Below are 11,757 nucleotides of genomic sequence, written 5' to 3'. Positions count from 1 at the left end.
TTCTTTCCGGCCGCTGCCCCCCCCCCCCCCCCCCCGGGCGAGTCATGTACCTTCCCGCCGCTACGGAAACACATCCATGCCATTCACATCCTTGTCCGGGATCCAGGTGTTTGGCACACCAACGAGTCGACGAGCCAAAGGAGTCCTGATTCAAGCAACACAGAGCCTATTGAACGCCCTGATCCAGCCATTATTCGTATCCTTGAGAGGCTTCAAGCCTCGGAACCCACCCCAGAACAGCAGTCTCGTCCCAATCCGTCTCCTTACAGACAAACAAGCAGACAAGCAAATTTAAACATACCACATACATGAAACTCCTCATCCGTGGACCCCCCAAAGCAAAAGAGACTGTCTCTCGTCATACATACATGCATCTTCATACATCCGCGCCCCGGAAATGCGTAGCCACCCGTCCACGTGTTGCTTTGCTTCCCCTCTCGGTTGTGTCCATTATAGTATTCGTAGTCCAACTTTACCCCGGCCAGAACCTCCCCAGATATGAGGCCTCGTACAATGAATGCAAACAAGCGGAAACGTGCAAGTGGTGCTATCCTCGCATGTTGTAACACCAGAAAGATTGGGCCACCCATTAACATCATCATAATCCTCATACCTACTCCATTTTCACGCAGCCAAAGCAACAAATGCCTGTCCAATTCTCAATATCAAGTCCAAAGTCAACGCCAGGATCACAATGACCAGCTTCGTCACCGATATACAGGTTCCCGTACCACGTCAACACGCCGACGATGCCCGTCCGACGATCGGCCTCTACCGATCACCTTCTCTCGTCCAGGGGAGCCTGTGGGGCGCGTCACCTCGACAAGGGGCAACCTCCCTGTCTTTTCGGACTGCAAAGAGACTTTGTGGCACGGTGTCGATGCCGTGATCCATATACTGGGCGGCTGGGGCCGTGACTTGCACGATCTTGCATCTTGACTGCCGCACGAGCAATCGGATCATTAGCCCCAATGTCACGATGCACCATGTCACCAGAGAGGAACCAATGAGGTTCGGCTGGCTGTAAATCGCAAGTTAATTCAGGATAGCTACATGTGCCGACTAATTTTGCGCAGTAAAAGAAAGCAGGTATCAAATGGCCCACCAAGTCGGCCAAAAGGACAGAGACGAGGGCTGCCTTGCCAGTTGTAAAAGATTGCATGCCTCCGTTCCTGTTGGATCAAAAAACACAACCACCCACGAGTAGCCTGAAATACCAGGTAAAAGATGGAAGGAATAGAAAAAAAAAACAAGATATAAACAGAGAATCAGTGAAGAAGATGAAAAAGGAAGAACTATTCGAAGAAGAAAGGACAAACTTAATGTGCAGTGAATGTAAGAATGATACCAGAGAAAAAGAAAGCAGAAGAGTGGCAAGACACCACGCTTTTCAAAGGAATAAGGCACTCGTAGAAGAGGACGCCTTGTCTTAGCTGTCCCAGATGGCACCGTAAGCAGGGATGCCTCGCGTCTCCAGCCCATATACCACCTTTTTAGTAATCTTCTCGTTGGCAATGATGATGACGGCCTCGGCGCCAAAGCTCTTGGCCATGTTGTAGCCCATGCGGACAAGGTCGGGCCGGCCCTGAGTGCGGGTGTCGTGGATGACAGCGCCAGGGATTGTTCCCTTGATGGTATTCATGACCCTCTTGCCAAACGTCTTCTCAGGAGAGGCAGCTGACCAGATGAGCTGAGTGGGACAGCTCGGTTGTCCGATGTGGCCTAGCATGGGGCCAATGCCCGATCCTGTAGCAATAACTACCACGCGGTTGAACAGTGTCGCAATGCGCATGACACCGCAGGTCGGAACCCCACGGACCCAGAGGCTTGTAGGGGGGTTCTGGATGCATGCCTTGGTCCAGTCGCCGGCGTTGGATACCACGAGAGAGTATCCTGACTCAATCCCGTTCTCGATGTCAGGCTGCGGCGCCGGGATTGTTGCAAACGAGTGCCACTCGAGGAGCGGGCGGTGGGAGACGCGAGTGAAGCTGCCGTTGACGGGGACGGTGTAGTCAAAGTGCAGGCGGATAGCGTGGTCGGACAGCGGCTCGGCGTTGACCTTGACCTTGCGGAGGAAGACCCAAGAGGAGGCAACGCTGCATGTGGCCACACCGAGCATCCAAAAGGACGGTGTCTTGATCAGCGCTATGCCAAGGTCCTCTCCAGCCGGGGTAGAGTCGTACACAGAGACGACAGTCTTGGCCCAGAAGAGTGCAAGTGCGGTCCATCCCATGAAGCGATGCATCTTCTCAAACATGTTGTGCTTGGCTTTGCGAAACATGGGCAGGGCCGAGGCGAGGATACCAAAGCAGAGCGCACAAAGCAGCCACGACACCACCAGGTTGGCCAAGGAGGCTCCAGATGGCCGCCCATGCTGAAACCGGGCAACTGTAGCCTGGATAGTAGACGCCAGCAGCCAAGCAGTGGCACAGATACCAGCGCCAGAATGGATACCGCCGAGATGGTATATCTTGGCACAGCGGCGGCGGATCCAGAAGGGAAAGGATTTCGGAACAGAGCAGCAAACGGTATAGAGAATGTTGATGACAGCATCCTGGCGGATGAGCACACCAGCGACGAGGTTTGCTGCCGTGATGGTGGCGAGCCATTCAACATTGGGGTTGAGAAGGAGGACAGCGATGAGGACTCCAATGTTGATGAGGCCCACAAAGCTCAAGAGAACGCGGTACACAATAAGCACACGCTTCAAAAGGCCTCTCCAGGGCTTTGGCCACTTCTTCTCGGGAATTGACGCGGACAAGTCAATCTTTTCGCTAATCTTGCTGTCTTCTTCCTTGTCAGAAGCGGCCGCTAGGGTCGAGAATGAAGAAACAGATCGAAGACTAGCTAGAGAGTCCGAAGTAGCACTGTCCTTTCTCGGAAGAACAGCCGATTGGAACGTGGAACTGAACACGGTCGAAGACTCAGAGATTGCAGGCGAGGCAGGGACAGTAGCCAGCAAACGGAGAGCCTTTTTGTCAATCTTCCCATTGGCGGTCGTAGGGAACTCATCCAGAAGATGAAGGCTTGACGGCACAGCATAGTAGGGCTGAAGTCTGCGAGTGTGGTTCAAAATGGCTTCAGAATCCTGGTTCGAAGAGATGGCAAAGCCGTGGATCTCGCCATCAATTAGTAGTGCGCAGGCACGGGTGACACCAGGCGCTGAGGCCATGGACGAGGAGACGCCATCCAGCTCGACGCGGAAACCCTAGTTGTAAAGCATGTTAGACTCCATACTTTCAAGGAGCTTCCCCGAGGGCAAGACTCAGAAACCGAGTACTCACCTTGACCTTGACTTGGTCATCGACACGGCCAAGAATCTCAATGGAGCCGTCGGGTCGCCATCGACCCAGATCGCCGGTGCAGTACATTTTGGATCTATTTTGTAAGACACGACAAGCGTGTTAGTCACTTTACTCAATCTGCAAAGGATCCCCAGCTGGCAGGGCCCCAGCTGAGAGAGAGCTCTCGAAGACACTCCCTTGACAGAACTCACCCATCGTTCGCAAAGGGATCTGGAATGTAAGACTCCTTTGTCTTGGTCTCGAGGCCAACGTAGCCGCGAGACACGCCGCTTCCCCCGGCCCACATAGTACCAGGCTCACCTGCCGGTACCGGTTTTCCATTGTCGTCAAGGATGTAGACGTTGTTGTTAGGGGTAGGGGAGCCGATAGACAGGCCGTCTCCAACGATGTGTTTCTGCATAGTGTTGACAATGGTTGTTTCCGTAGGACCACAGCAATTCCAGTACGTCGCATGCGTCGCCCACAGATCAGCCAGACTAAGGATGAGGTGAGTTAGGAGACAGACTTGCAAGGGACCAACACGAGGGTGGATGGGACTTTTGACTTACTCTTGTGAGGTTGGCTCGCCCGCAGTAGCCACGACTCTGATCTTGGGATACTTAGTAGGATGGTACTTGGACAGAATAGATGGTGTGCAGATGAGTGTGTCGAGCTAAATCGGTCAATTTCAATCAATATTAGCCCATGTTCACCATCCAGTGTAACAACATGTTGTAGTCCCATCATCGTGGGCTCTTGCTCCCTTCTTCCCCCTTCGGACACTCACCAGCTCAATGGCGGGTTCCCACTTGGAACCCCGGATGACAAGGGTGCCACCGTTACACAGGCACGCAAAGATCTCCCAGGCGGCTGTCACTCAGTCATTAGTAATGTGAACTCCTTTATCCACAGCAGAATCCGGTCAAGGGATGGAGGAAATCATCACCAAGGAAGCAACATACCCATGTCAAAGCTGATGTTGAGGACTTGTCCCACTCGATTGCCTGGTCGAATCCCCAGGTTTCCGGGAGACATACAGACAAGATTGGCAACATTCTTGTGTGATACATCGACGCCTTTGGGCTTGCCAGTTGTCCCTATTCGGAAGTGTCAGAATTCAGCTGCGTGCTAGAAGGGAGGATGCATGTAGCAGCGGCCTCGGCGCTGCGCTGCTGGTGAGACTTCTAAGTAATGCACTCACCGGATGTGTAAATGATGTAGCATCCACCATCAGAGGTAGCCAAATCGAGCCACCTCTCATCATGCGTCTTGTTATCGAGCTGTTGCTGTTCAATAATGACAGGGGTGGCGCCGGGGCAGAGGTCGCGGATGCGATGAACCGTGGATGGTAGACAGCAAACAATGCTGCCTCCCGACTGCTCAAAGACGTGGCGGATGGTTGAGTCCGGTACGACACCTCCATCGAGAGGCACGTATTGAGCGCCACAAGACAGGATGGCCCATATGCCCACCACCATCTCGGCGCTCCTCTTTACAACAAGAGGGATCCTCATGTTGGGAAGAACGCCAAGGCTGCGGAGTTGGGCGGCGAGAGCCTGAGCCCGAACAGCCAGCTGGCGATATGTGATGAGTCGGGTGGTTTCACCAGACAGGTCATGGAGGGCCACATTGTCTGGGAAGGACCTGACATGGTGATAGAATGATGCTGTGACAGTTGGGAAGGGGCACGGAATCTTTGGACCAAACTGCATAGCAGTGTAGTCCCAGCTTGGACTTGACATTTCCATGATGGTGGCCAATATCTGTATACAGATGGGGGAATGGACAGATGGACAGATGGATGGATGGATGGATGAATTTGCGGGTGAGCAGTATTGATTGGACAAAGAAGAGCTGTGTAATGAAGAAGGCAATGAGACCGATGTGTGTTACTGTCGTCCAACCTGACGGAGAGGCCGAGTAGACCATGATATATATACTCGAGAGCAGAGATTAGTCCTTCTCCCCTCGCCTCTCCCCTCTTCCAATGGCGAACGTATCGCGGAGCCTTGTCGAGGAGGGGTTCCGTTCATGGTGGATAACGAACCATGGATTGTAGCCCTAGTCTGAACCGGATCATAACGGATGGAAGGTATTCAGCATATACGCAGTCGGCTTCTGACAGCGGCGACTACCGCGGCCGCTCGCAGATGAATGTGTGTGAGTGGTCTTGGGCAAAAGACCCATCGAGATACTGATGCCCGATGCAAAAGACACCCGTGCTCATACGCGTGGCGGCTGAGACCAGCTAGGGTCAAGGGCAGGAACTGCAACATCGAGAGATACAAAAGAGGGGGTGTAGGCGGAGGAGGGACAGGCAGGGCCTAGGAGGGGAGAACGAGGCCAAAGACAACATGGTACGAAGCGGCATACCAGGATCTTGACGTACCTCTTGAGATGATGAAGCGGATTGGTGGCACGCAGACCGGGCATCATTGGACAAGCTCCCGCATTGACGTGCCGGGTCCAGACATGCTGCGGCCGAGAAGTCAACGTCCACCTGAACAGTATCCGATTGCGATCATACTGACCACAGGAGCTGCTACTAGGGCTACTCCTCGCCTTGTTAATTCTCCCGTTTCTCCTCTTCTTGTTCCCCTCATCTTCATAACAAAGTGGAGAAATATGATGGTAAGATGCTATTGATTATCAGGTGCAAGAAGGAGGAGCGTGAGGGCCGCTTGGGCTACCGTCACATTTCGAGGAGAAAGGATGAAGGATAAAACGCCACAGCGGTGGGTGGTCAAACAGACGAGCTCGGGAAAGGGAGAGACACGGCACTATGAGGGATAGAGGGATGAACATGAGGGAGACGAGGTTGTTGAGCAGACATCTGCTCGCCGTGTCACTAACATCTATCCAAGCAAAAGCTGTTCAGAAGCCCACTCTGGAAGCGTGAAAAGTACCTTGCCACGTACCCGCACGGATGCACATAGGATTACATCTCGAGAGGCGAGCCAGCAACTGGGTCCGCGTAGCTCGGTACCAATGGGTGAGAGACACGGCCGGCTGGAGAAGGGAAGAGGGAAAAAAAAGAGGGACAGAAAGGACAGAGACAAAGGCGGAAGCGGAGGAATGCCACGGTTGGTTACAGCGGACATAAAGGGAAGCGAGCAGTATAGCGTGCAGCCCAGTCGGGTGATCCCCGTTCAAGGCCAGAATCATGACTTTGAGAGCCAGGCTTGGCTGAGACAATTGCGTCTGTCCATAGACGATGGTGCATGTCTCTGGCGCCCGAAGGCTCAGCAAGGAAGAGCACATTTCGTCGATGGGGCGGACCCCTGTTGTTTGTCGTGGAGCAGCGCTGGGGAGATGCAGATATGCTGCTCTGCAGCCGCTGTCAACGCTTTGCCGGCCGTGCTGGGCACAGCCAACCGCCTCTGTCCGTCTCTGGTGCGCACGCCTGCCCCGGCGACTCTCCACCAACCGAGACACTGACTTCTCTGCTCTGTCCGTCCCATGCCATTGGGAAGGGGTTCAGAAGCGGAGGGAGTCGAAAAAAGGTACCACCCCACAGCCGTACGCACACGCCCCGGCCAAAAGCGCAGACTGTGAGGGGAGGTACCTCGTAGCCCGTGCTACTCGGACTCGAAGCGTGCAGAGTTGTGCAGATGATGGCATGGCAGATCCACTACCCCGGTAACCCACGGCGGCGGATGCGGATGAAAGTAGTAGGTGGTGCAGCGAGGCGGCCGCAGTGATTGGCCGCAGTGCTGGCGATGGAGATATGCCGGTGATGCTGCTGGTGGTGGTGGTGGTGGTGGTGGTGATGCTGGGACGTTTGCCTCGTGTCGTGGATGATTTGAGATTCTGCGTGTCTCTGAGCGTCGAAGACGAAGACGGTGGACGTGGGATGAAGACGAAGACGAGACGAGACGAAGAGGGGGATTGGAAATGGACGCCTGAGGCCACACGAGAGACTTCTTTGGTTCCTTTCATCAGTTCTAGACCTTGATGGCCGTGGAAGGTGCGGCCGAACACAATGGGGCAGTACCTAGTAGTGGGCAAATTCCGTCCATCGTGGGCGGAAGGAAGCTTCAGCACCGACTGCCTGTTCTTTTTCTGCCGCTTTTGCCCTGTTTTTTTTTTTTTTTCCTTGAGTTTCTTTTTCCCACACACCGCCCTCGCTGCTGTCTCTGGGTGATCTTACCTCTCCACCAAATCACATCACAGCATCAGTTTGCACATCACCAAGCTTGGGCCCTTTGCCCCCCCTGTGGCCTCCCCAATCCTCTTCTTGCAGCACAGCACACAGCAGATGCCTGCCCGGCTGATCCCAGACCCGTCCGCTCGGGGTGCGTCATGACTCCCCGTCCGCGCCAGGGCAGCCGGACGATGGCGATAATAACACAAGGAAATTAGCAGGCGCCGGTGAGCCAGGCTCGTGCGCCCTCGGCCGCCCTTGGACGCTCCGCGAGGGCTTTGCTCTGATGTGATATGTTACAGGCATCGTGCAAGAGACGACCAGATGACAGCACCGACTGAGCTAGCCAAGCAAGTGCTCGATAGTGCAGCCCAGCATCGCGCCTTTTGCCCTCAATCACGATATCCTGACTCCCAGATTCCTCATACCGTCACCTACAGCTGCAACCAACCAGCCGCCCTCTCACCTTCGCTGCGACTTCCAATTGGGTACAATCAAGAGGGCGAATCGGGTCTCCTGTTGGCAAGCCGCTGCACGCTATGCATGCAATACTGTACCATCCGTATATGCTACCTCTTTATCTCCCCGGGGTAAAGCTAGCCGAGTCAATGGTGGCAAAGGGAAGCACACGAATCGAGAGCTCGCGGCACAGCTATGCACGACCTATCAGTGGAGTCCAGCGCGTGATGCGCTCGGAATGCTACCTTACCATTCGCCTTCTCTGTGTGTATGGTCCTATATAGCACCGTTTCCGCCAGCTTCGTCTTCTTCGCAGCCCAATCGCCGAAACCCAAATCCCTATCATATTCCCCTCGACTCGCCTTTTCTCCTCGCTCTTGCGCCAGCGACCTCTCCAGTTCAGTCGTTTGGGTATCATTGTACAAGGTTCCCGGCTAAAGCGGACTGATCGGCAATCTCGTCAAAATGTCCGGATCTACATCTTCCCTCGGAGAACTCATCCAGACATCCTCCCCCGCCAGTGGTGTCAGAGTCATCACATTCAACAGGCCCCAGAAGCGCAACGCCCTTTCCACTGAGCTCTTGGCTGGGTTTCTCGCCGAACTCTCCGCAGCTTCCAAAGACGCGGCGGTCAAGGTCATTATTCTTACCGGCTCTGGAGGATTCTTTTCCGGTGAGTTTCAACTTTGAGGATATCACGACACTGGTAGGCCTGGGAGTGCCTCTTGTTCTCCGTCTGTCCAGTTGGCCCCTCTCCTCCCATGTGATTCAGGGACCCACTGGAGATGAACCCCAGCTGATGATTACCGGGGCCCCTGGCCTCTGCACTATAGCCGGCGCCGATCTCCAGGATATCGCCGCGCTGGACGCAGCTGGTGCCCGATCATGTCGATATCTTGAGGATCTCTGCCATGGCATGGCGTCTGTACGCAAGCCTCTTCTGGCAGCTGTTGAAGGACCTGCAGTATGCATGACACCCCGCGAGGAAATTCCCTTGGACTCTCCACATACCTGAAGACGTGCTGATTTACGATGGTTCTTTTGGCGGAGTAGCTTGGGGGTGGGTTCGAGGTCGCCCTCATGGTGAGTAGCATTGCATTCCTGCTGTCTTCCTTCTCGTTTGCATGTGAAAGTCCACGTCGGACGCATCTCGTCCTTCCTATCTCAGTGCCCTACGCCGACACCCTCACACCTTTCTACGTCGCTTCTAAACATACAGATATGCATAGCATTACGAATATCTCTATCAGCCAATGGGCTTGATTCGCAATGCTAACGTATGAGCGTCCACAGTGTGATTTGATATTCGCATCCCAAACCCGAACTTACTTTGCGTTGCCCGAAGTCAAGCGGGGGCTGATTCCGGGTGCCGGAGGCACACAGCGCCTCACGGCAGCACTCGGCAAGTTCAAGGTATGACTTCAACGACAAATTTCTGAACGTCTCTCATCCAGACACTTCTCTTTCTTCTTATCTTTCTTGCCTTGGTGTGGTTGCTGTTCCATTGCAGAAGTCGAGGTACTTTTGCAGTCACGCAAGATAATACCTCGAGTGTGGTATGCCGGAGCAATTGTCGTCAACTTTGACCGAACCGGCCACAGTTACCTCTTCGATCTATGCAACACCGCTCACATCAATCCAGGCGATGCAGACAATTCTCCTAGCCAAGCCCATCACTGCCGAGGAAGGACTTTCACATGGCCTTGTTTGCCAATTGTTTGAGGACGGAACAGTTCTTGACAATACCGTCAAAGTGGCCGCAGACCTGGCCGCCAATGCAACCGAAGCGATGCAGCTTGCGAAAGAGGCCATCTGTCGAGGTATGGAGTATCCTGATTCTTCCTCGAACTTTTGTCAATATCATCATCTTTGTTATCGCTGACGCAACGTTCTGTCTTGTTTCTCCATCAACAGCTGATAGCCTTGGACGTGATGACGAGTTCGAGAGGACTCTCTACTACATCACTTTCGGCACCGAGGAGAAGAAAAAGGGTGTCAATGGATTCCTCAAGAAGCCTTGAAGTGGTTGGCTGAAAGGCTTGCATAATCCATCAAGCGTCTATCCGTTTCACCAATTCAATGAATGACAGAGAACCCAACTGCCCATGATGTGCTCCCGGAGTGTTAGCACGCAAAGTCAAGCCATTCTTTCAGAAATATGAAGCTGTTATGCAAGCAGCAGCACATATACGTGCTGCAAGTGTTGATCCTTTCAAAGTGCGCTCATAGCCTGTCTCTGTGTTCGTGGTGTTGATCCTCTCCTGATATGCCTCTGATACCCCTACTGTATCTTCCCACGATAGCATCACTGCCTATGGTGGTAAGGGCCTCAGCCTGCCAACATCTCAGCCTAAGTGTGTTCTCAGCTTAGAGTGATCTGTTTCTCTTACAAGTACTGGTTTCGCACCGTTAGTTCAGAGACTCACATGGTATCATACAGTGGCATCGACGGAAAATAACCCAATGGTTCACACCTCTTCGCAGAATGAAGCAACATTGAGGCGACTCCGCAAACGTTGTTTTGCGGGACTGCAGACGACAGAAGCACCCCACAGAAAGTGAGACTCTCGTATACCGACAAATGAGCCTGAAGCTTTCACTTCTGAAAGTAGTTCTGACGTGTTTCAGTCTCGGTTTGCGGCTACATACAGGTCATCATACCGGCCCATGGCAGACGGCAAAAGACGGCATGACAGGCTCCTGCGGCACGGATCACGGCGGCGATACGTCTATCGGGCCATGTGCCTGTGAGCTTAGAATAAGATACCAGCAGAGCGTTGCCGCCGGGATGCCGGTGAGTTCAGCCCCGAGACACGCATCTGCAACCCGCAGCCGGAACGGCGAGCGACATATTGACTGCGTTCATGCAGGTGCCGCGACGTCGAGTCCTTGCTGCAGATGGCAAAAACGGCAGAGCACACAGCCATCAAAAGGCATTCGAGCAGCACGAAACCGGGTTATGGGCCAGATGCCCTAAGGAGCGCGGATTGGCTCCGAGGTTGTACCACCATCCATCTCAACTCACGCACCCAACAAAGACCTGGCACACGACGGCTTGCTCCAATGACCATCAGGTTCACCACATCCTGACTGCACTGAGTTCCGGGTGAGACATGCAGATCACATGATAGTGCGACACCGCATCTGTGTCTTTAATCTGTGCTATATTAGCCTGCCGCATCTGCATCGCTGCAGGTCGGGCATGGCAAGGCCTTGTTCTATATTTGTGAGCCCTGTCGCCACAGCGCGGCGCAAGCCAAGATCAAGACACCGGAAGACTCAGGGACATCCCCGGCCGGAGCCTGGTGGCTTTAAGCATCGTACCACGGCCACATTCCTCCACCGCCGCTCATCTGAGACAGTTGACCTAGACATAACCTCCCCGCCCGTCCGCTGAGCAGCACAGCCTGCATATGTCACTGCTGCCATCCCTTTCACACCCTCTCTCGCGCTTCTCTGCCTGTGGTGTGCCAATGGACACCCTCCCTTGCTATCACGAGCCACCCTGTCCCGAGAATTGTCGTGCCGCATGGGCAACCCACCATGAGGAAGATGTGGTATCCTCGAAGTAGATCAGCGCGGCAAATGCGCCTCAGACACATCACATTCCCGCACCATGATTCGCTGAGACACTCGAAATTGCCCACGAGCACGCTGAAGGACCAGTAGTGCGCGCATTACCGCTACATACTATCACCATATACCACTTGTCACCCCCCCTGGTAGGTGGCACACCCTTCAGGGGGTTGATCCCGGAGTTTGCACCCCAGGATCGGTGCTACCAGGAACTTGGATATTGTTCCGTTCCTTTGTCCGTGGGATATCAAGAGGACGTGTGTAACGCTTGGCCGCCTTTTGGGCCGCGGAGCT

General features: G+C 54.1%; 2 protein-coding genes across 2 annotated transcripts; one reads left to right on the top strand and one right to left on the bottom strand.

Annotated features, from left to right (window-relative positions):
• Positions 1-1,429: 1,429 nt before the first annotated feature.
• Positions 1,430-4,996, bottom strand: TRIREDRAFT_68204 (non-ribosomal peptide synthetase; the record flags this gene model as incomplete). The annotated part of the gene is made up of 8 exons (XM_006968540.1): positions 1,430-2,867; positions 2,913-3,208; positions 3,285-3,378; positions 3,497-3,781; positions 3,854-3,957; positions 4,072-4,154; positions 4,247-4,381; positions 4,486-4,996. 8 exons carry the CDS (start codon positions 4,994-4,996, stop codon positions 1,430-1,432), a joined length of 2,946 nt encoding a protein of 981 aa, XP_006968602.1.
• A 3,356-nt stretch (positions 4,997-8,352) lies between these two features.
• TRIREDRAFT_111085 (uncharacterized protein) lies at positions 8,353-9,908 on the top strand (the record flags this gene model as incomplete). The annotated part of the gene is made up of 6 exons (XM_006968597.1): positions 8,353-8,560; positions 8,721-8,851; positions 8,941-8,970; positions 9,181-9,300; positions 9,530-9,707; positions 9,802-9,908. 6 exons carry the CDS (start codon positions 8,353-8,355, stop codon positions 9,906-9,908), a joined length of 774 nt encoding a protein of 257 aa, XP_006968659.1.
• Between the last annotated feature and the right edge of the window lie 1,849 nt (positions 9,909-11,757).

This window comes from Trichoderma reesei (assembly GCF_000167675.1).
Source record: "Trichoderma reesei QM6a unplaced genomic scaffold TRIREscaffold_24, whole genome shotgun sequence".
Classification (NCBI taxonomy): Eukaryota; Fungi; Ascomycota; class Sordariomycetes; order Hypocreales; family Hypocreaceae; genus Trichoderma; species Trichoderma reesei.
This window is presented reverse-complemented; position numbering and strand designations above follow the sequence as displayed.